The sequence below is a fragment of the Periophthalmus magnuspinnatus genome, chromosome 9 (genome assembly GCF_009829125.3).
Source record: "Periophthalmus magnuspinnatus isolate fPerMag1 chromosome 9, fPerMag1.2.pri, whole genome shotgun sequence".
Taxonomy (NCBI): domain Eukaryota; kingdom Metazoa; phylum Chordata; class Actinopteri; order Gobiiformes; family Gobiidae; genus Periophthalmus; species Periophthalmus magnuspinnatus.
The window spans coordinates 2,166,494-2,191,084 of NC_047134.1; the positions used below are offsets into that span (position 1 = coordinate 2,166,494).

The following is a 24,591-nucleotide window of genomic DNA, read 5'->3' on the forward strand; positions in this document are numbered from 1 at the left end:
CCTGTCACAGTCCGGCGGCGCGTGAGCAGACCTGCAGCTAACGTGCTAGCATGCTAACTCCCGTTTACCTGTCATGATAAACCCGCGCTTTAGCACAGAGGAGACGCGCTCAAACGTGCGGTTTGCGGGGCTGCGGTGAGCGGACACACTTCCCGCGCTGCTGTCATCGCGTCCCGGGCTTTAGGTTTTATCTGCGGGCGTAAAAACAGCGCAGAAAAGAGCGGAGAATCCCGGGCTCCGCAGGTTTCATCCTCCTCTGCCTCTGTCCCGAAAACACAGCGACGCTCGGCGGTAGCTAAGCAGCGGTCACGTGGTGCAGGCGCAGGCCGGAAGTGGTCTGGACGTTTTTTGTTTAGTTTTTTTCAAAATAAAAGACGTGCGACAAAATAAAAGCACTAAAAATAATAAAGGCTGAAACTATAAACTGCAAACAAAAGCTTTTTTTACACTTTCAGTGTCGTTAGCTCATCCCTTCAGACAGATATAACGCAGTGTCCAGCAGTAATCTGACCAGAACTGAAGAAGTGGCCAAACAGCTTCACTCTAAAGCTATTTGTCCAGTTACAGATTTTACTTTGGCTTTTATTATAACTAAAAATAAAGTCATGTTACCGCCATTTTCAACGTGCACGTTAGAAGCAGATGTATTAAAGGTATACTCCATCCATTCTCTTCCTCTTCTCCGGAGCTGGGTCATGGGGGCAGGATTCTGAGCAGGGACTCTCAGACTTCCCTTACCCCAGACACTTCCTCCAGCTCCTCCAGTGGGACCCCAGGGTGTTCCCAGGCCAGAGTGTCCTGGGTCTTCTAGGTATAGTATGTAACTTTTCTGGAGGAGAAATCCGCTTGTCTCCATGGATATTCAGATTGCAATGCTTTGTCCGGAATGTTCCACAATATGGCTTTAAACTCATCCATCTCCATGGAGACAAACAGCTGGCACCACTGGGCCAAGTTTCAAACACTGTATACGGAATATTTATATATACATTCTAGGGTTCAAGTCAGATCTGTGGAGAGACAAGCCCACTCACCATAAGAATGTATGTTTTTTCAGCAAGTTTTTTAGAACAATTAAATAATTCAAATTCTTATTGAATAATGGCATGTTTAATACCATACTGTGTAACATTCTGGGCCTGTGGCTCTCAAACCTTTCACACAATTATCACCAAAGAAAAGATTTGTCTTTCCAAGTACCACCTATTTCAGCACAGGACTATTTCAGATCTATAACAGGACTATTTTAGATCTACAACAGGACTATTTCAGATCTACAACAGGACTATTTTAGATCTACAACAGGACTATTTCAGATCTACAACAGGACTATTTTAGATCTACAACAGGACTATTTTAGATCTATAACAGGACTGTTTCAGATCTACAACAGGACTATTTTAGATCTACAACAGGACTATTTTAGATCTACAACAGGACTATTTTAGATCTACAACAGGACTATTTCAGATCTATAACGGGACTATTGTAGGTCTGAAAGTGGACTACATTTCCACTTGTAATCGTGCGGATAGCAACTTTAGCGTTTAAAAGAGGAACAGAGCAGAGCTGAGACAGTTAGTCCAGTGCAGACCCAAGTGCATTTATTTTTCACCAAAAAAATTTACAAGAAAACAAGAAAAGTTTAAAAGAATCAGCATTTGCAACAGCTACATTACACCACTATAGTTGTGTATATGTGTGTGCGTATGTATATGTGTGCGCGTGTGCATGTGTGTTTATATGTATGTGTCTGTGTGTGCATGTGTGTGTGCATATGTGTGAGCGTGTGGGGGTGTGTGTGTATATGTGTGAGTGTGTGCATGTGTATGTGTGTAGGGGTGTGTGTGCATGTGTGTGTATATGTGTGAGTGTGTGCATGTGTGTGTATATGTGTGAGTGTGTGCATGTGTGTGTAGGGGTGGGGGTGTGCATGTGTGTGTAGGGGTGTGCATGTGTGTGTGTATATGTGTGAGTGTGTGCATGTGTGTGAGGGGGTGCATGTGTGTGAGTGTGTGCATGTGTGTGTATGTGTGAGTATGTGCATGTGTGTGTATATGTGTGCATGTGTGTGGATATTTGTGAGTGTGTGCATGTGTGTATGTGTGAGTGTGTGTATGTGTGGGAGTGTGCATGTGTGTGTGTGTATAGGTGTAAGTGTGTGCATGTGTGTGTATATGTGTGGGGGTGTGCATGTGTGTGTGTGTATATGTGTAGGGGTGTGCATGTGTGTGTATATGTGTGAGTGTGTGCATGTGTGTGTGTATATGTGTGGGTGTGTGCATGTGTGTGTGTAGGGGTGAGTGTGTGCATGTGTGTGTATATGCGTGTGTGTGCATGTGTGTGTATATGTGTGAGTGTGTGCGTATATATGTGTGAGAGTGTGCATGTGTGTGTATATGTGTGAGTGTGTGCATGTGTGTGTGTGTATATGTGTGAGGGGGTGGGGGTGTGTGTGTGTGCATGTGTGTGTGGGTGTGTGCATGTGTGTGTATCGCTCACTTTACTGATGCCTTAAACACTCTTGTGTAGTTTAAACACATTACCCAGAGTGAGGCAGGTTAAAGTGTGTTTGATCTGTGAATGGCCGCCTCTCCACGGAGCTGCTGCGGCCCAGGATACTCGCTCAGGTTAGCCCACTCCAGAGCGCCGAATCTGGGACGCTCCAGCTCACGGGACGGGCCTCTGCGATGGGAGCTCCAGAGATGAGAGAACAGAGGAACATATACTCAGTTTTATTTATTTATGAGAAGTTCCAAGAAAGTGTACTTTTCTGAATAGTTTTATCATATCGTTCTTTTACTTATGTTTTTTAGCAGTACTCCACGTTAAGTCGACTTAGGAGTTTAAGTTGACAATATTAAACTATTAGAATATTTGCTTTCTTCCATCTTACTTCAGGTATAATTGAGGTTTTTTTTCATATTTTTGTGATCTTCTTTGGAAATACCAACTGTGTCTAAAGCAGCTGCCTATAGGACAGAAGTGGATGAAGTACTCAATGTTGTTACTTAAGTAAAAGTACCAATACAAAGGTAGAAAGTTACTCAAGTAAAAGTATCACACAAAAATCTAAAAAGTGATTTAAGTACCTGTTTAAAAATGTACTTCAAGAGTAAAAAGTAACAGTATTTCAAATAAGAGTTGTTCATTTGTTAAAGTGTAAATGTAGAGAAAATGATTCAAAAAGTTTCATATTTTTGCTCATTAATTTTGTGTATTTGTTTGTGTTTTGCTCAAAGCTGAAGCTTGAACTCAGAAACTTTAGTCAGGATGTTTCCACGAATATGGTAAAAATAACCCCTAAAGTACTTTTTACTTTTCATTCCTGTTCAAAAATGTAGTGGAGTAGAAAGTACAGATACTGCTCTCAAATGTACTGAAGTGAGAGAAGAAGGAGAAATTTTCCGTGTTTCCTTAGACCAGAGTGTAGTAGTCTTGCAGAGTGAAATGTAAATAGCGCTATACTCAAAAGTGTGTCCTCATTTATCTGGTCTAAATGGGGCACTTAGCCTAGTTAGCTGCTAATCGACACGGCTCGATACCTGCATGTGCTGACCCCATTTTGCACTTTAGTTTGTTTGAAGGCTGAGTAACTTTGGGGAAAAAACGTCTACTTGCATTTTTTTTTATTTTTTTTTATTATTAGTGAGTAAACAGTAACATTTAACACAAGACAACAACATGAATGTTTAGCCAAGAATTTATAGAGTTTCTAAGAGTTTATAGACACTTTTAGGTCAAACAAATGCAGATACCAGGGCCGGCTCCAGCTTTCAGGAAGCCCTATGCTGAATGTGTCTCTGGGGCCCCCTCCTGGCTCAGCTGTTGGTGATTCACATTTGACACATTCTGACTCTGCTCTCATCACTTTGAGCAGTTGTATTTGTGTTTATCTGACCAACATCAGACTGAAAACATCCAGAATGTCACAACTACACTACACAAACATATAAGGGTCAAGATTTTGAAAATTCACAACATTTTTCTTAGTTTCTGATGGATTTGTGTCATCGTCTGCGTATCCAATATGGTACAACTCTGCTTGGCTCAGTTCATGTTTTTACTCTTTCTGACTCTTTCAAAGTTGGATGTTTTTTGTTCCTCGTCAGATCCCTCTCCCTGGACCTGCTTTGCTCCTCTGTCCCTGACCCAGCTCTCCATGACCCTGCTCGCCTCATCTCAGACCCCGCTACTCCTCTGCCCGACTCAAAAACAAATGTAGCAGCAGCAGATATTTTAATACTATAGACATAAAACTAACGTATTTGCTTTAGAGGCTGCTGTAAACAACCCTGTGTCCAATAAAACTTGATATATTATTTTTTATATAAATGTATGGGCTCTTGGGGGCCCCCTGCTGGCCTTGGGGCCCCAAGCAGCTGCCTAATCCACTTATAGTCTGAACCGGCCCTGGAAGACACCACTCAGGTTTGATCACTTCTCTGGCTTAAAGCTCATATTCAAATTAGACTGTTTATGCACATTTAACGTAAACATCCTGGTGGACGCTGGCCGATCCACTGATCCACAGGTTGATGGTGCGATTCCAGTTCCAATACGACATTTTCCTAATTCTGTGTAAATTGATCTCATTGATTATGTAAAGGTTTGATTGGGAGGTTGTTGATCTGGGGCAGTAGGAGCTCAGAGGTCATGAGATCCACTCGCACCAGTCGGTTCATCTAAGCAGAAGCTGGCTGCTCGGACGTCGCTCTGATCAGTGCCATCGTGTCCATGAGCAATACACTTGACCGACCTTGTCTGTGAGTGAATGCGGTGGTGGTTTGAGGGGCCAGTGACACAGATCGGCAACCTCACGTCTGTCAGTCCGCCCCAGGGCAGCTGTGGCTTAGTCTGGACGTGAAAAGTGTCTTTGAGCAACTGGGAACTGCTGCATCAAACTAACGACAGGGTCAAGTACTATTATGGATGTATTTATCATCTGTGTGTTTATGTATTTATATTTTTAACAATAAAAACATGCAAAATGGACACTTTTTGAAATTGTGACCTAAGACTATACAAATTCACCCTAGATTTAATATTGTCACGCTTCAGAAAAGATTCAAGCCAAAGCGATGACGTTACTATGAAGAAAAGCAGTTTGACGCCCCACACCAGAAAAGTTACACAGTGCACCTTTAATATTAAGGCTTATCAACTTATCAATTTGTCAGCATCAAACTATTTATTTTACCCAGAGGTGGGCAGGAATCAGTTACATATACTTCCAGTACTTTTCCAGCAGCATACATTTACTCAGTGGTGGAAGAAGTACTCCATTTTTTTACTTAAGTAAAAGTACAGATACAAAGCAAAAAAAAAAAAAAACTCAAGTAAAAGTATCACAAGAAGACATAAAAATATATACTTAGAGTAAAAAGTAAAATTATTTTGCACATATTTTGATAAAGATTTCAGCTGAATTTTGATCAACAGAAACAATCAAATAATTGTTTCTCTCTATTTTTATTTGTATATTTTTGTTTTGCTCTAATTATGAACGTGTTAAAAGATCTCAAACTAAAAAAATACTTTTACTTTTGGAGTAGAAAGTACAGATACTGTGCTCAAATGTAGTGAAGTAAAAGTAAAAAGTACCACTGTAAAACATTTACTCCTACTTTCATATTATTTTTTATTGAAGTAAGCACTTGGGCACCACTCAGACCCAAAGGAAACAAAGGATACAAAGAGAACAATAGAGCGAGCCAGTATGGCCATTAAAGGCTGAATGAATGTGTTAAGTACGACTCAGGCACAGTGCACACTTAGTGTAGCTCAACAGACCTAGTCTACAAACAAACTGTTTTTAGGTTTAGTTTCAGTGTAGTTAGCTCCTCCTTCAGACACATATAAGGCAGTGTCCAGCAGTAATCTGACCACAACTGAAGAAGTGGTTTGAATGATCAGCCAAACCTCTTCACTCCTACAACGATTTGTCCAGTTACAGATTTTACTTTTGGCTTTTACATCATTACTATTGTATAGCGTAACAGTACTCTTACTCGAGTAAAAGTTGTGGTTCCTCTTCCCTCTGTGAGTCTGAAGTGACTGGAGCTTGAACATGTTTCATGCAGCTCCTTCAGGTACAATTCAGTTTGTCTCATTTTATGTTTATCCTTTGAAAACACCAGAGATTTTCTGTATTTACACACACACACACACACACACACACACACACACACACACACACACACACACACCCCCACACACCCCCCCCCCCCCCCACACACACACACACACACACATATATATATATATATATATATATATATATATATATATATATATATATATATATATATATATATATATAATGTGTATATTATTATATATTTTGTCTTTCAAATTACAGTAACTTTAAATTATAAATCAGATGTTAAGTGCCTACGTCATTCTAGGCACAGCAAAGGCATGTCCATGGGAAAGTTACACAGTGCACCTTTAATATCAAGTCTTGTCGGTGTCAAACTGTTGTTACCTCAATAATAAGAGTGAGTCAGAAAGATTTGATTCATGTTTTACTCCCTGAACTCATTTCAGCCCTGGCACAGCACGCACACTTGTTTATGTCTGAGTTGTGTGTGTGTGTGTGTGGGGGTGTGTGCGTGTGTGTATATATATATATATATATATATATATATATATATATATATATATGTATATATATATATATATATATATATATATATATATATATATATGTGTGTGTGTGTGTGTGTGTGTGTATGTATATATATGTGAAAGTATATGTGTGTATATATATATGTGTGTGTGTATATATGTGTGTGTGTATGTGTGTGTATAGGGGTGTGTGTGTATGTGTGACTAACCCACGCGCGCGCTCTGGGGCCAGTGCTCGTGCGTCACGTGATGCGGCGCAGGGCCGCGTCTTCATTCATGCCTCCGCAGTCTGCAAAGAAAAAATAAAAAAATCAAACCAAACGAATGGAGCCCGTGGAGCCGTGAAACCCGCTCCATTCACATTTCCACTCCACAGGTCGTGCGCGCGGGGCTGGTGTTTGACGCGACACGCCTCCTGTTTGATGGGAGGCAGACGTCACCCTGCCAGCGGAGGAGTGGTGGATGGCCTCTGGAATAAAAATACATGAAGAGAATTGAAGCAGGGGAGAAGACTGGCCGCTCCGTGAAGCAAAACACGGCGTTTAAACCCCGCGCACAGGCTCGTTTTTAGTTGCAATGGACACGGACGCCCTTTAGCGCCGCGCACGGACTCGTTTTCGCTGTGTTATGAGTGGATTTGTTGCAGTTTGGAGCAGACAGAGGCAGATAACTGTACTGTATCCCAGCCTAGCGGATTGGAGTGATATCCGCCATATTCTGCCTCACCACGCCCGGGAGTGGAGCCAGTGGAAAACACGGACTGCTTTCCTCCATGCGTGTTTCCTTCGTCTTTTCAACCTCCCTTGGACATTAACCCGAGCGTATGGGACGTTTTAGTGGATAAATCTTGTCGGTACCGTGAGAGGGAGGCCGGGGCGCGGATGGCAGCGCGTAACGAGGTCCCCCACGGCAGCAGCAGCGGCGGAATCAGCGGCGGAGGGACAGCAGCACCGGGGATGGCTCTGGGAACGATCTGTTGATCATTTCGAGTTGGAAAAACAGATTACACCAAATAAGCCTAACAACTTTTAACTCCACGCGCGTTTGGAGAAGTATTTGGGAGGTGTCCGAGGCCTGGGACGCTGGGGGGAGGGGGGAATCCTTCATAAATGTATCTGTTTTGCGCTGGACTCATAATAAGGGCGTTATTTTGTTGCACATAGGCTCGGAGGCGCTCGATACTTCGCCATAATCAACAGGCCTGGGTCGGTTCGCTGTGTAAAACTCCATGAATCACTGCTAAGGGGCGTTGGGTCGGACACGCAGCCGCAAACGCGCGTGTGTTTGGTTGGAAAAAGACACGGAAAGACAATAACATGACCCTAGAGTCCATTATGGCGTGTTGCCTCAGTGAAGAGGCCAAGGAAGCGCGGAGAATCAACGACGAGATCGAAAGGCAGCTGCGCAGAGACAAGAGAGACGCACGACGGGAACTCAAACTGTTGCTCCTGGGTAAGGAACTGTGGCACGAGCTCTGACACGGGGAATGTGATGGGGTAAGAGGAGGAGGAGGAGGAGGTGACAATGCCTGAATTCCTTTTACCAAAAATACCTTTGTGGGGTTGGGGGGCAGAGGTAGAGCGGAAGGAAGCGGAGAGACAGAGACAGAGAGACAGAGAGACAGGCGGCCAGGGGCTTCCCACCTGAGGGAGAGCTGACAGACAGAAGTGTGTGCTGCTGAAATCAAAGCCTCCCGTGTCCTGGTTTGATCCTGGGCTTGTCCTGGTGCAGACTTGTTGATCTGGTCCAGCTCTGGTCCAGTTCTAGTCCAGCTCTGGTCCAGTTCTAGTCCAGTTCTAGTCCTGGTTTGATCCTGGTGCAGACTTGTTGATCTGGTCCAGCTCTGGTCCAGCTCTGGTCCAGCTCTGGTCCAGTTCTAGTCCAGTTCTAGTCCAGTTCTAGTCCAGTTCTAGTCCTGGTTTGATCCTGGTGCAGACTTGTTGGATGTGGTCCAGGTTTGCACCAGGACGAGCCCAGGATCAAACCAGGATCAGACTTGTTGATTTGGTTCAGTTCTAGTCCAGTTCTAATCCTGGTTTAATCCTGGTTTGATCCTGGATTGATCCTGGTTTGATCCTGGGCTTGTCCTGGTGCAGACTTGTTGATCTGGTCCAGTTCTGGTCCAGCTCTGGTCCAGTTCTAGTCCCGGTTTGATCCTGGTGCAGACTTGTTGATCTGGTTCAGTTTTAGTCCAGTTCTAGTCCTGGTTTGATCCTGGTGCAGACTTGTTGGATGTGGTCCAGGTTTGCACCAGGACGAGCCCAGGATCAAACCAGGATCAGACTTGTTGATTTGGTTCAGTTCTAGTCCAGTTCTAATCCTGGTTTAATCCTGGTTTGATCCTGGTTTGATCCTGGTTTGATCCTGGTTTGATCCTGGTTTGATCCCGGTGCAGACATGTTGATCTGGTCCTGTTCTGGTCCAGGTTTGCACCAGGACGAGCCCAGGATCAAACCAGGATCAGACTTATCGATTTGGTTCAGTTCTAGTCCAGGTTCAGGTCCTAGTTTTGCTGTAGTGTGTGAACTCGGGCTGTGCAGTGATTGGTTCAATGAGGACACATGACCGTAGCCCCTCAGTCCACCTACTGCGCGCTGGTTCCAGAATAATGAAAAAGTAGAGGCGTTACCATAGCAATTGGCAATTTAAAAGAGCTCACCTCACAGACCTGTCACCTGTAACCTAAAACTGTCACCCACGAGTAGGTTACACTAGACGGGGCATGGCATAACTGGAGCAATAGAGGGTACTAGACTTTTCTATTGACGGCCAACGTGTTCAGTCTCGTTTGACAGTTTGGCCAGTTTAATTTTGGACATAGTGATACTAATCTTTACCTATTGTTACGCAGCGTATTTCCCGTTTATTCTAGACGTGATCCCTGTCCGCTGGGGTTGGGCGACGCTGAGAAATCTTGATTTTTGTTTTGCGTTATAACACGAGCGAACAATATTAACAAATACTTCATGAATGTTCTAAAAAGTGCAGACATGTCACTGCGTTCATCCTTTATCTGACAGTTTACTCTTAATTCTGATTTTGCGTAATTACCTGACATGAGGAACCTGACATTTGAGAGCAGCGAGCGTAACTGATGGGTTGGGTTTAATATACATTTGGACAAATGGTTAGCCCTCTCTTTTTTTAAATTTATTTCATTTTGTAGCGCTTTGTTTGAATTATACAAAGTCGGATAGTTAATATTTGAATGACTTAATCTTTACTTGCAGTGCTTTACAACACTCGAGTGACCAAAGTGCTTTCCAGTCAAATCAACAGTAAAACATGCAAAATATTAAACAATGAAATAGTAGGCAGTTTGTTCAGAGTCTGGAGCCAGCAGCAGAGAAAGCCCCATTCATGACTTATTATAGAAACTTACTACTACTACTGTTACTACCGCTACTACTACTAGATGACTGTTTTTATGGTTTATGTTTTATTTACCGTGTAGTCCATGTGTTTCCTGGGTTTATTGTATCAGTGTCATGGTCCACCGAACGAGACCAAATTATATTAAAATAGCAAAAACTTGTTCAATTTACCTTTTCAGCAAGTTGTTGATCTTTTGGCACTTGATCAAACTAAATGTTTTCTACTGTTATTAAAATTAATTAATGCATTTATAAAACAATTTGCACACTGAGCCTTGTATATTCACGCTTTGCTCCATGTTACAGGTCAAATGTCTAATGTCATATTTACATATATATGTCCTGGCCCCGCCCCCTGTCCTGGCCCCGCCCCCTGTCACATTTAGACCCACTGTGGCCCGAGGGTCAAACAGTTTGTCCAGCCCTGGTCTATTCACAATAATGACCTCCAGCAGTGACCCAGCTTTAAGCTAAACAGCCCCTGATACTTTCACTGATACTTTATACTAATAGACTAATAGGCATGTTGGAATGTTCCACAGTATGGTTTTAAACCTGTTCATGAGTGACACAGGTGCTCTCAGAGTGGAGAGAACAGATTGTCTGTCTGGTAAAAAAGTTCCCACAACATTTGAATAACTGCGGCTGCGGCTGTAAACACTCGGTTATAGCCCGGATGTGAAACGGGGCGTGTGAAACGGGGCGTGTGAAACGGGGCGTGTGAAACGGGGCGTGTGAAACGGGGCGTGTGAAACGGGGCGTGTGAAACGGGGCGTGTGGAGGTGCCCTGGACTCAGGTCACAGCGGAGCACTGCATTATGGGATTTCTCTGGTGGAGCACCTGTCACCTGTTGGTCTGCATGGAAAAGTTTTATGGTATGTCTGGAATGTTCCACAGTATGGCATTAAAGCTGTCCGTCTCCATGAGTCAAGTAGGTGACGCCACCTGGCCAAATTACAGGGCAGATCTGTGGAGAGGCGATCCCACTCACAGTAAGAATATATTTATAAGTATTAAATGCAACGTAGTAGAGTAACTCAGCCACGAGCGCGGGCACACACGCACAGCTACAAGGTCCTGGGTTCGACTCCTGGGTCTTCCTGTGTGGAGTTTGCATGTTCTCCCTGTGTCTGTGTGGAGTTTGCTCCATGTTCTCCTTGTGTCTGTGTGGAGTTTGCTCCATGTTCTCTCTGTGTCTGTGTGGAGTTTGCTCCATGTTCTCTCTGTGTCTGTGTGGAGTTTACGTGTTCTTCCTGTGTCTGTGTGGAGTTTGCGTGTTCTCTCTGTGTCTGTGTGGAGTTTACGTGTTCTTTCTGTGTCTGTGTGGAGTTTGCGTGTTCTTCCTGTGTCTGTGTGGAGTTTGCGTGTTCTCTCTGTGTCTGTGTGGAGTTTGCGTGTTCTTCCTGTGTCTGTGTGGAGTTTGCGTGTTCTCTCTGTATCTGTGTGGAGTTTGCGTGTTCTCTCTGTATCTGTGTGGAGTTTGCGTGTTCTCCCTGTGTCTGTGTGGAGTTTGCGTGTTCTTCCTGTGTCTGTGTGGAGTTTGCGTGTTCTTCCTGTGTCTGTGTGGAGTTTGCGTGTTCTCTCTGTGTCTGTGTGGAGTTTACGTGTTCTTCCTGTCTCTGTGTGGAGTTTACATGTTCTTCCTGTGTCTGTATGGAGTTTACGTGTTCTTTCTGTGTCTGTGTGGAGTTTGCGTGTTCTCTCTGTGTCTCCGGTTTCCCTCATCAACCCAAAACCTGCACAATAGGTCAAATGCTCCAGCTGAGCCAGTCCTGCGGTCAATAAAGTCAACCTTATCCTTAATACCATGCTGTGGAACATTTCAACCACAGCAATAACATCTCCATGGAGACCGGCAGACAGCCCCACCCGAGAAGTTGCAGAGTGCGGCTTTAAATATCAATTAGAACGGCGCCCAAACTGAGCAGCCCCGCTTCATTCTTCCCCAAGAACTAAAAGCTGTGGCCTTCGCTAACATTGTGGGCATTAGAAGCTACTTTAGCATTAGCGTAGCGCAGCTGAGAGCCTTTCTGTGTGATATTGTGGCTAAATGGCTCTTGGTGGTCTAGTATTACTGAAAACAACAGCGTTATCATTTCCGCTACTAATTCCAATTCAGCGCTCTGCCTTTTAAAAGCCACAGTGGGCGTAGCTGTTAGCCTGTTAGCCTGTTAGCATCCACTCACTGCATGCTAGTATCCTAACCAGAGCAGCCAGATTATCAGAGAGAAACGAGCACCCAGCCCTTAGAAAAAAACATTTCCTTAATTTCTGCTAATCTGTTTTATGACTTGCATCTTTAGGGACTGTCAGGTCGTAAATATCTGCACACGTCAAACTTAATAACAGCCGTCAGAAGAGAGATAAAGCTGCGTAGGTTTGACTCGAGACCGACTTAAGAGATCATTAACAGCAACTAGGCCTGTCACACGATAACAAAAGTCCGATATATTGCTACGGACATAAAAACTTGTCACTGATCGTTCACTTTAACGCAGATTAATCCTTGTATTGTAAAAACATGTGGCCCGCAGTGAAACGCTTCAGGAGTGACTTCTAGCATCTGCAACGTGTCAGTCGTGTTAATTATTTGACCGACTACAGCCCGGACGTTACCAAATGGGTTTAATATCACAAAAAATAAAATACAGTATACCTTACAAGTGCAAAATTGTGTTATTCTAGTGGAGGGTTGTTTGTGTGGAAATTTACCGAGTTGCAAACAGACGAATAAACTAAACAAATACTACTAAAAGAAATGATATATTGAACGATAAGTTGAGTAGTATTGGTCGTAATGGGCCTGAACTTCAGCGAACATGTTGAGTCTCAATCCGTACGCCGTTATTGAGGTGGCGGCAGTTCTGTCAGTAGAGGGATTGTTGATCTGAAGGTTGGGGGTTCGAATCCCTCTCTCGACATGAAACAGTATTGGTAGAGTAAGTGGGATTCTGTGTACGCTGCTGTGTGAATGGGTGTTCCTTGATTTAAAGTGCTTTGAGTGACTTGAAGGTGGAAAAGCGCTATATAAAAATGGGACTTTTGACCATTTTTAGGTGGTTAGTAAACAGTCCGTGTATTGGCGTTTGTGCGTTGGCGTTTGTGCGTTGGCGCTCATAGGAACAGGGCGATTGTAGGTTGTTCATAGAAAAAAATCGTCCAATTGTTTGTGCATTTTAACTCAGAAAAGACTGGTATAGAGTGAATTATGCACAATTTTGCGGCTACATAGGGGTCGAATTGTAAATGTTTATCTTTTCACTGTTGTGATTGGCTGATTAAACCGAAGAGGGCGGTCCTTTAACTTACACAAGGAGAGTGGAAGGGGCTGTCACCTGAGGAAGGTCAGAGGAAATGAAACGTTGTGTGAATGAAAGCGAACTAAGAGTGAGACAGTGTGCGGGAGTTTTCTTAACCTTTCAGATCAAGTCCTTCTCCGATGATGGCGCACCTGTCGCCCAGTCAGGTGTGCAGAGTCTACGCAGAAACGACATCGAAAAAACGTAACGCTCCATGAACTCTGCGTTTTTGTAAGAACGCCTGTAGAACACCGAAGGAAATTGCCGCAGAATAAAAATGTCGGTGTTGCTGGGATAGGCTTGTATAAATAAGGCTCCTGGGTGGTTCGAGGTGTGAGCGAGGTGAGCTGTGTTTCGCTGAAGAAGAGGAGGAGGAAGAGGTGGAGGAGGAGGTGGAGGCGTGGTCCTGCTCCTGAATCTCAGATAATCACATTAACTCCACATAAAACATGAGCTGCGTAACACGAGCTGCGTAAGGTGACGATCGTACATTTTAGGGTTGTGTATACTGTTAGAAAAACTGTACCTTTTTAATGATTATTGACACCAGGACCAGGCGGTGAAATCCTTCATTTTCTTTCTTTTTTCGATCTAACTTGTTCCAATATCTGACTTAGTTTAATTAATCTAGTTTTCTGAGTGATTACGTAAAGCTGAGGTGACAAACACAGCTCCAGAATTAACGTTTCCATGCATTTTTCCCATAGACTTTTTGAGAATTTAAAACTTAAAGACTCCAAAGGCATCGCTGAAGCTAACCAGCTATGTGCTAACCATGTACGTGCGAAATAATATCCATAATGTGGTTGTTTTAAGACCAAAAAGCACATTTAAAACGCAAGATTCGACAAAATGCTTTAATAACTTGGCGGTTTAAAAGGTTTCCGTAAACAGATTTTAGATCAAATGCTAGGTCTCGTTGTCATTAGTTCCACAGAGCTCTTAAAACGCTTGCCAACTTTTAATAGTATTTTTGTTTTTTGTGGTTTTTTTTCGGAATACCTTTGGGGAAAGTGAATGAGAACTTCCGTAACCAGCGGGTGGCCGTTCACATCGCCGTAAACACTTGACGCTTAATGGAAAAGACGTCGTTTCGCTTCGACAACGGCCACTTCTTTTGATGATTGTTCTGATTTTTATTTGTCAGATTTTATGATCATATTGCGACCTGAATAATCCAGACAGATTATCGATTAACCTCAACACGCTGCTTGTCTCCGTGGAAGTGTCGTTGCTTTGCCTGGAACGTTCCACAGTATGGCATTAAACCTGTATATCTCCCTGAGCAAAGACAAGCAGGTGAGAGCGAGGGACCCTGTGATTCTATTGGCCGCCCTGGTCCAGACCTGTGCGGAGGGGGCGGAGTCTGAGACGCGAGGGCCAAAGTCTGCTGTTTATGAGAGCAGAGCACACAGAATGTCCCAGTGCGGTGTTTGTGTGTAATCATTGTGCAGAGAATAGTCTTTACTGTGAATCTATACCCATGGTCTTAAAACAGTCAAATGTATTTTATTTAGAGTTTAAGGGTTTGAATGGGTCAGCACATAGAAGAATGTGTAAACTGAGGCGACGATTTGAGAGTTAATCTGCCTTTTTACATATAAATACAGTTTCCTTGTACATTTCTGTTTTTAAATTGTTGTTTTTGCATGAACCCGTCTTGTGTATTTGCAGTTTGGGTCAGATACATAGACTGTATGTATAAATGGACGTCGCTAACCTGCCACGTTACAAACAGGAAGTGATCATGGGCGCACTTCCAGCTCCATCGACTCTGGCTCCAATTCACTTTCTATTGATAAACTGTGTCCCGTCTCTTTGTACCTGCTGCTGACAGTCTTAAATGTTCATATTAACCTGCTCTACATGATCCTGGGTTTTTTATTTCACTATTGTGTTTGTAAATCAAGATATCGATTACGAACATTAATAACAGACTAATGGGCAGCTTCTTTCCCCGAGGTCGCTTCCAGCATCGTTAGCAACAGGTTTGATTGACAGCGTTGCTAAGTACCCGCTGCCTGCTAAACCAGCGGTGCGGGCAGGAAGCGGTGTTACCTTCAACAGCCTCGCTCCAGATTGGCCCTTTGGTTGCTATGATACTCGTAGTCAGAAGTCCAAATATGCAAATCAACTTCAAATTAGCCGCTATAACCGCTAGCCTCGATTAGCTTCATTTGGAGCTGAACGCTGTGGGTGACGTCACACTCGCGCAGTCACTTTTTTACACAGTCTACGGTCAAATGCATGATATATATAATAGTTCTGATCGTTTTTGTTTGGTTCACAAGGCTGACTACAGACCTAAAAATCTCACGCCTGCTGTTTTGAAAGATTACACTGCCCATTTTGCATCATTTTAAACATATTTTTTATCACATGAAAAATACTTTGCTTTTGCTTGAGTACCACCAGATCTAAAACAAAACTAAAACGGAGTTATACCAGGTCTAAACTGGGACTGAAACCAGTCTAAATTGGGACTAAACCATGGCTACAGTAGTGTTCACTTTATGTGGCTAAAACATAGAGCTGAAACATCCTACATGACGCAAAATGGACTCTTGTGGTTTTAAGTCATGTTCTGATGCTGTTTCCTCCTCAAAAACAGACCTCGAGTTGTGTTTTGTTTCATTCACACGTTTGAGTCACACTTTATTGTTAGTCTGTAACATCTACAAAGCTCAAAACACTCTGTTCCACCTTGTGATGTCATCAAGTGGTAGTTTTCAAGTTAACTCCTCCTCCTTTTACCTTTAGTTCCGTCGAGATTGTCAGTTCCAGAAGCTGAAATGATCCAAATGATTCTATAAATGAAGGCGTGTGGAGTTTAAAAACACAGTGGAGCACTTCCTGTGTCACCACATGATGACATCACAAGGTGGAACGGGGTGTTTTCAGTTTGAGAGAACAACTCAGCGTAAATGTGCAGGGTTTGTGCGTTAAACATGTGTGAATGAAGAAAAATGCATCTCCAGGTCTGTTTGTGATGAGGAAACCAGAAAACAGGGTCTTGTTATGTTTAAAGTGAACATATTACACCAAGTAGCACCAGAATCCGTCCGCATACCACCAGTCATAAGTAGTAGTAATTTTGGGGTCCCATCGGAGGAGCTGGAGGCAGCGTCTGGGGTGAGGGAAATCTGGGAGGTTCCACTTAGACTGCTGACCCCAGATAAGATGAACAAATGGATAGATTTATCATTTTGCATATTTCTACAATTTTTACATTTCTCCTCCTGTAAACGGTCTCATTTAGTTCTTTGTCTTAACATAATAACAGACCTGTAGGTGTCTAACAGCCCACACGACCCGACAAACCAGATGTTCCACCGTGTTACTGTGAGTGACACTTTTACTACAGCGGAACACATCTCCGCTATGGCACGCATGTGTGGGGAATGCGGAGGGACTTTTGATGGACTGGGCCAAAAGCCAAATAACTCAGACTCAATCTATAAGGAAAGAAGAAGTGTACGTTTTTAGTCACTTAAAGGCGCAGTAGCTGATTTTCATCGTCTTAAAAACATGAAAAACAGTATTTTCCGGACTATGCGTCGCTCTGGAGTATAAGTCGCACCAGCCAAAAATGTATAATAATGAAGAAAAAACATATAAAACAAATACATACATACAAAATCTGAGACGGAGAACAGACATTTTATCTTTAAAGGCAAGTTACAATAATAAGAGTAAAATGTGGAACAACAGGCTGAATATCAGTACAGCACGCTAAAGTAACACATTTATATTTATTCAGCTATTGGTCTGAGTATAAGTCGCACCCCGGGACAAACTATGGAAAAAAGTGACACTTACAGTCCAGAAAATCCGGTAGTTCATTTTAAACAGTCTGAGTGCATAAAGTAAGTGAGGAGTAACTGTGGACCACTGCAGAGCATCTTAATTACTCACAGCGATGAGTTTATTAAGTGGTTTGAACAACTTGCAGATGGACCTATCACGGTAATATATTTAGAAGTTCGATATATCGCTTGTAAGTAAATAAATATAGACAATAAATGATAATATTGAAACTCAAGCAGATTTAAACCACAAAACTATTCTAAATCTACAGAATGAAACAGTTTAGTCGTTAGTTTGAGTCTGTAATGAGTCACACAAGTTAAATCTTATCCTATAACCAAAAAATAACCGAAAAGGTCCCAGTAGAGCAAAGAAAAAGTAACACGGGAAATATTGACCCAAAAAATATATAGCTCCAGCTTTCATCTACTGAACGATAAGTCGATGTAGTAGTGACAGAGTGACAGGTCTACTCGCAGATACCAGAGCGTTTTTTTTGTGACGATGAAGCTAATAACAACTAGACAGCGCCCAGCGGACTTATTTTGACCTTAAGAGCTGCGTAAACGGCATATCTGCACTGGCCCGAGACGCATTTTGCTCAAATACATGGAAAAATGTGGTACGGCGCCGTTTGAGCTAAAAAAAACGTGTGGTAAAAGTTAGCCGCTGTGTTTTCAATGACTAGTCTCCTTTGTACGCATAGACGTTTCACCACAGTGCGAGTATTCACCGCCAAAATGTTGGTTCCAGTCGGGAAATTGGATTTAATCAGATTTTCAGCCAAAGCCCATTAGCTCAGATAACGGTGGAGTACAGAGCGCTTCCACAGACGAGCCCCGCCCACCACTTTAGCGTCATAACACACAGGATCACACTTTTATGCTACTCAGATTAGGGCTGGGTTATTAGTTATTAAAAACATCAATTAATCGAATTAGATCAACATCCTGAAAAATTACAACATTGTGAAATCGTGGAAACGGAATTAACTGCACTGTTTGCGCTTTGCTAATGGCGAATAGATATACAGATGTACAGTGGTCCCTGGTTTATCTCGGGGGTCACGTTCTAAAAATAACCCGCAACAGGTGAAATCCACGAAGTATCAGCTTTATTTTTTACATTATTCTCTATGTTTTTGTCTGTAAAACCCCTCACCACACACTTTATACACTTTTCTCACACAGGCGTTAACATTTCTCATATTTCTCTCTCGTTTAAACTCTCTCAAAGTTCAAACCTTTATTCTTTGTCGGTGCTTGTATTCTGCGCCGATGTGTAGCGCAGAAGCCCTTTCTTAACACAAACCTACAAGAGAGCTGTGAAGTCACGTTTTGTGTTAAAATAAAGCTTTGTGTGGATTTTTTAGGCAGCAAATCAACCAAAACAAAATATCGGACCATGCTGCAGATTTAAGTCCGATAGACGATACGCTAAAAAGGCCAAGTATCGACCTATCCACGACAAAGACTAAGACGCCATCGAGCAATTAATCGACTCAGTGACTAGTCAACGATTTTATTTGATTGATTTGTGTGCGACATCAGCAAAAAGGACAAGTTAGAGAGTTGGCTAAAGATTTCGCAGTGAATTATGGGAGTTTAATCTGCATTTTTACATATAAAGGCTACAGAGGCTACTTTTTTGTGCATAAATAGTAGCTTTTGCATGAGTTCCCCCTGCTGGTGTAGTCCTGGGAGTGCAATTTGGGTCAGATACACAGATATACGGAATAGTTTTGAGCTTTTGCCTTTATAAGAAGAAAGAAAAAAAACTCAAATCTGAACTGCTCGACTTATCAGAGAATCATTTTACAGCGGTTTGTAAAGGTGTAAAACATTTATCTGTAAATAGAGGTTGAAATGTTCACTACAAACAACAGAATCCTGCCCTGTCTGTGATTTTTGTGCCAACTCAAACTGTAATTTTGATTTGATTGCGATATATACTGTGCAGCTCTACCAGGGTGTTTTTCTTTCTTTTTTTTTAAAGCAACTGAACGTAATCCCACCGTTGCTATTGCTGCGTTTGAGCTGTCCAAACCCATTCCTCACTTTCCTAACACATTCCTGCAACTGGATTCTTCACAGGGATGAGTTCACCGTTTTGGGAAAGCTCTGTGATTTACGTTTGAAAAATGAGGATTCTGTTTATAATAATAGGCCGTGGTGGAGCGTGACAAAGTAAAAATAGTAAAGTATTGGACTTAAGTACAAATTTTAAGCATCTGTACTTTACTTAAGTGTATTTTACAGTGTGTACTTTTTACTTTTACTACAGTACATCTTTGAACTGGACTGAAAAGGCTGAGGGGTTTGTCTTTAACATGTTTGTAGTTGAACAAACAAAAATACATGAATAAAAATATCTTAAGAAAAGCAGCTGATTCAGTTGTTTCGACTGAACAAAATTCAGCCCAAATCTTTATCAAAATCACCACATTTGAAGCTTTATAAAACTGAAAACCTGCACGAAATACTTTTACTTTTTACTCTTTTAAGTACATTTTTAAACAGGTACTTTTATACTTAAGTATATCTTTTCATGTAATACTTTTACTTTTGCTGTACTTTACTTTTTTTTGTTACGGGATATGTAACAGAACTGAGTACTTCTTCCCCCTCTGTAATAGTATAATAATACAACATGCATTTCAGGACATGTTTGCAGAAGTCCAAACTACAGGTACAACAAGAGGACATTTACAGAGGACGTCCTATTCACTCAAATACTCAAATAGTGACTTGGACTTGTGATACATGCGGTCCAGCTCGAGTTCATGATCACGTTTCACAACTTACTATTATGGAAGTGGATGGAATGGAAGAGTTTTATCATCAGTATTTTTTAAAAATAATTCTAATGTATTACAGTTGTCTCTCATTATAACGCGGTTTACCTTTCGCGGTCTCACTGTTTCACAGATTTTCTTAGTGTTATTTTGCGTGTTTTTTGTTTTTACAGTGTATGAATGTTCATTGTGTTCTGCGTCCTGACTGCATTCTTAAAACATATAGAATAATTGATATTGTGGGTTATTTTTAGAATGTAAAGGAGGGATGCTGTAATAACCTAAGAACCTAAGAACTCAGACGGCAAGATGAGTCACAATCAAATCGAAAGCACAATTTGAATGGATGAAATGGGGAAATGGCAAAGGTCGCATCATGTCCTCCACAAACGCCAAAGTCTCCTGTTTTATTTTGCATAAAAACTGTTAACCCTGTAGTTCAGTCTGCACAAACGGGTTCTGAAATGTGATTCTCGTGTTTTCAGTTCATATTTCAGTCTTTTTCTCAGTTCTTGTGAAGTGTTTACAGTGTGAACTTTGAACAGAATCACATTTTTAAAAACAGAACTTTCTAACATTGTCAGAAAAATCACATTTTTGGATGTTTTTAAAATGGTTCATGTCGTCTCACGAGCCTGAACTTTTACAATATTTTTAATCGGGGCTAATCGTGTTGCAGCTGCATGAGTGGAAAAATGTCTCGTCTAATCTTATTTTTTGTATTAAAAAGGCCATATTATTAATAGCCACATCCCATTATCTGCTATTGAGGTTTCAATCTGTGTTAAACATATCAATTATCAAACAATTATCACGTTTGCTTCAGTTTTAATGAATTCGTAATGAGTTCATTAGTAAAGTAGTGCACTATCCTCAGGTGTCAGTGGACCTAGTTTATGCCGAATGTCCCCTTTTTGTTCAGACTGTGATGGAGCGCTTACTTATTGAAATGTGTCACAAAGTAAGAGTAGTACTTTGGTAGTTTTATTTTACTTCAGTACATTTGAGAGCAGTATCTGTACTTTCTACTCCACTACATTTTTGAACAGGACTGAAAAGTAAAAAGTAGTTTTAATATGATTTTAGATGTCATCCATGCATGTTTGAGTGTTTTAGCGATCCCTCCCGGGCCCCTACTCAAACCCTCCTTGTAAGATTAGGTACGAGGCTCCACCCACAAGCCTACATCACCCATGCTCCACACGACAATCCTCCATAAATATATAAAAACATGATTCAAAACTGTACAAACGTCACAAACTTGACGTGATGTGCAGTAGTTTCATTAGTGGGATGCAGCTGATTGTGTTGTGATAGTGCTCTGAAGTGGAGGGGACTTAGCACAGAGAGCAAAGGACGGGGAGGACGGTGTCAAAAGTAAAACTGAAACTTATTAAACATGTCAGTGCATTGTTTTTGGCGATAAAAGGAAACAGTGATCTAAATATGTTATGCGTTACCGTTAATACCCCATAGAAGTAAAATACTCATCTGTAACTACATTTTACTGATGCTAAAGATGTCTTACTTTTATCCATCTTTTCATTCAAGTGTGTTCATTGCTAAAAAATATTAAAACATGTATTCTTACTGTGAGTGGGGGCGCATCTCCACAGATCTGATTTGTAACTTGCGGCGTCCCCAGCTGATACTATGGGAAGACATTTGAACTGCAAAATGAACACAACAATCCCACGCTTTTCAGAACATCGAGGTCTAACCTACAGGGTGAGCTGGCTGTATACACAATAAGACAGAATATTTTACAGAGGAAATTTAATTAACAAAGTAATTCCAGCTGTTGCGTAACCTGACTCAGTTCAGACTCATGTGCGACACACTGCACTGAGTTTGACACATTATCATTCTGGCATGATGATTATTTGAATCTGATTAGTCGAAGCGTAACACACAGAACAAGACGAAGAATCAAACTTTATCAAACGCCAGCTGAGAGAAAAGCACAGACATTTTTCCCTCCACAAATGCACAAAGCTACAGAGCCCGGCATAGGACATTTACAAAATATAATATTAATGCATGACCACGAGATAATACCACGTTCCCACATGACATCATCACGAGGGAACGACTTAATTATCACAAGGGAACAAGATCATTTTTATTTGAAATATCTTGTGCGCTTGTGAAACTATGTGAAAATTACGTCGTTCACTCAAGATAATTATCTCGTTCACTCAAGATAATGTCCCGTTCCCTCAAGATAATGTCCCGTTCCCTCAAGATAATGTCCCGTTCCCTCAAGATAATGTCCCATTCCCTCAAGATAATGTCATGTTCCCTCAAGATAATGTCACGTTCCCTCAAGATAATGTCACGTTCCCTCAAGATATTTATGGCATTCTCTCAAAATAATATCTCATTTCTTCAAGATGATTGTCAGTTCCTCAAGATAATATCTCGTTCCCTCAAGATAATTTTCATTTGCTCAAGATAATTATGTCGTTCCTTAGAGATAATTGTTGTTCCCTCAACATAATCTCATTCTCTCAAGATAATATCTCGTTCTCTCAAGATAAGCAAGATAGTATATTTTTTATTTTGTAAATGTTATTCTTCTCCTTTCCGTCATCTGCGGGGCTCCGTACACAGCTCTTCTCTCTGCATGTTTTCCTCAAACTAAACAGTTTTTCCACCAAAACAGGCTGAAGTGCGTCTGTCAGGGTCGTGTTTGTTTTAGTTTGTTTGGGCACTTGACCCTTGACCTCCACACAAACCTCAGTGCTGCTCTGTGATTGGTCCGTCCACTCGCTGAACCTCACAGCAAGAGCAAGAACAAAATATTTTGTTTGTAGGGGACTTTTTAAAATTATTATTATATGAATCGCTGCCATTCAAAGTATACAATCTTCTTGTGACGTGTAACATGTGGTTTCACATTAGCAGCTTTTATGGAGCAGAGGACGACCGTGGACACTTACGGTTTGATAAGGCTCCTCAAGTCCAGCGCTGCTTTTCTTGGAGCTTTTAACACACACAGCTGTAATACCAGAGGAAGTCATAAAGATGCCGTTTCATCTCCGCTGCATTAGTGAGACTTTTAAGCATGTTTGTGTCGTTAAAAGCCTGGGAGTTGAGTCGTATTATTTCAGCCATGCTAAAACTGATATCGGATGATCGTTTTCATCAATATCTCAGGAGTAAATCAGACTGAAGCTCGTTTCTCCTCTTTGTGCCCATGTCTCATTCCCAGTTTGCATCAGTGCATCCAAGTTGTCTTTTTAATCCGCCCCCTGATGGGACCTGGGCAAGTTTTTGATGAATATTCACTCTACCAGTCACAAGTTTGGACGCACCATCTCGGTTCCTGTTTTTGTTTTTTTTTTCTTTATGTGGGCTACAGTCTGTGTTTTCTATACATACGGAAGACATCAAATATATGAAGCAAGATGTATGGAATTATGTAGTAAAGGAAAAAAAGTGTCCGTCACTATATCGCAGTTCACTTTTCACAGTCTCGCTGTTTTGTTGATTTTTTGTGTGCATTTTTGCATGCTTTTTTACAGTGTCTGAACGTGTTCTGCGTCCTGATTGGCTGTTGGACTGTAGACCATTGTGTCGTGCGTCCTGATTGGCTGTTGGACTGTAGACCATTGTGTCGTGCGTCCTGATTGGCTGTTGGACTGTAGACCATTGTGTCGTGCGTCCTGATTGGCTGTTGGACTGTAGACCATTGTGTCGTGCGTCCTGATTGGCTGTTGCACTGTAGACCAAGTGCTGTGTGTTTGCAATTTGTTTTCTCCCCGACAAAACCCACAATGTCGATGAAACGTTCTGCACCGACAAAGACGCCTACGAAGGTTTGAACTTTGAGAGAGTTTAAACGAGAGAGAAATGTGAGAAAATGTTAACGCCTGTGTGAGAAAAGTGTATAAAGTGTGTGGTGAGGGGTTTTACAGACAAAAACATAGAGAATAATGTAAAAAATAAAGCTGATTATTCTCTATGTTTTTGCAAAAGTGCACTAAAAAAAATCTGCAAAACAGCAAGACCGCAAAAGGTGAACCGTGATATAGTGAGGGACAACTGTATGTTACTTCTATGGGGTATTAACTGCTAACATATAACATATTTAGATCACTAAGTTTCCTTTTAATGTTTTGAAAATTCTATTTTTGCCAAAAACAACAAATGAAAAAGTTAAATTTGTTTCAGTTTTGTTTTTAACGCAGACTCTGCTGCTTGCTGTTCTGTGAGGGGAGGGCTGAGCAGGGAGGAGCTATGTGGGCTCGTGGGCGGCGCCTTAGACAAAAGGTGTGGTCTCGTACTGCTAACTGAAAGGATGGTTCGAATAGAGCAAATGAGTTCAGACATGTTTTTGATGATGGTCCAACATTATAACAAGGTACAAAGCTCCAAAACGGTGATTTAGCATAAAAATGTTGTGTCATTCATAATTTTGATGCTTTCAGTAAGAATCTATGGTGTAAATAATCATAGAAATAAAAAAGAAACATAAATAAATGTGTCCAAACTTGTGACCAAGAGACTGTTGTTCATCTGCCCCCTGGACCAGTTACACCGATAATGGCGTTGGTCCGACCCTCTGCCACATGCCTGGATTCAAATATGACCCTTGGCGGGGAAAAAAACGATTGCCCACATCTGGCCTAGAATGTTCCACAGTATGGCATTAAAATGATCTGCCTGGAGACGAGCAGGTCA

The 24,591-nt window shown here is 41.8% G+C and overlaps 1 protein-coding gene across 1 annotated transcript in view; it reads left to right on the forward strand.

Annotated features, from left to right (window-relative positions):
* LOC117375930 (guanine nucleotide-binding protein G(q) subunit alpha) overlaps window positions 1–24,591 on the forward strand; it is a 249,744-nt gene that overhangs the window by 209,293 nt on the left and 15,860 nt on the right. Inside the window, exon 2 of the mRNA XM_033972317.2 lies at window positions 7,897–8,082. Coding sequence (XP_033828208.1) covers window positions 7,947–8,082 — 136 coding nt within the window. The 5' untranslated portion in view covers window positions 7,897–7,946. The remainder of the gene's footprint in view (window positions 1–7,896; window positions 8,083–24,591) is intronic.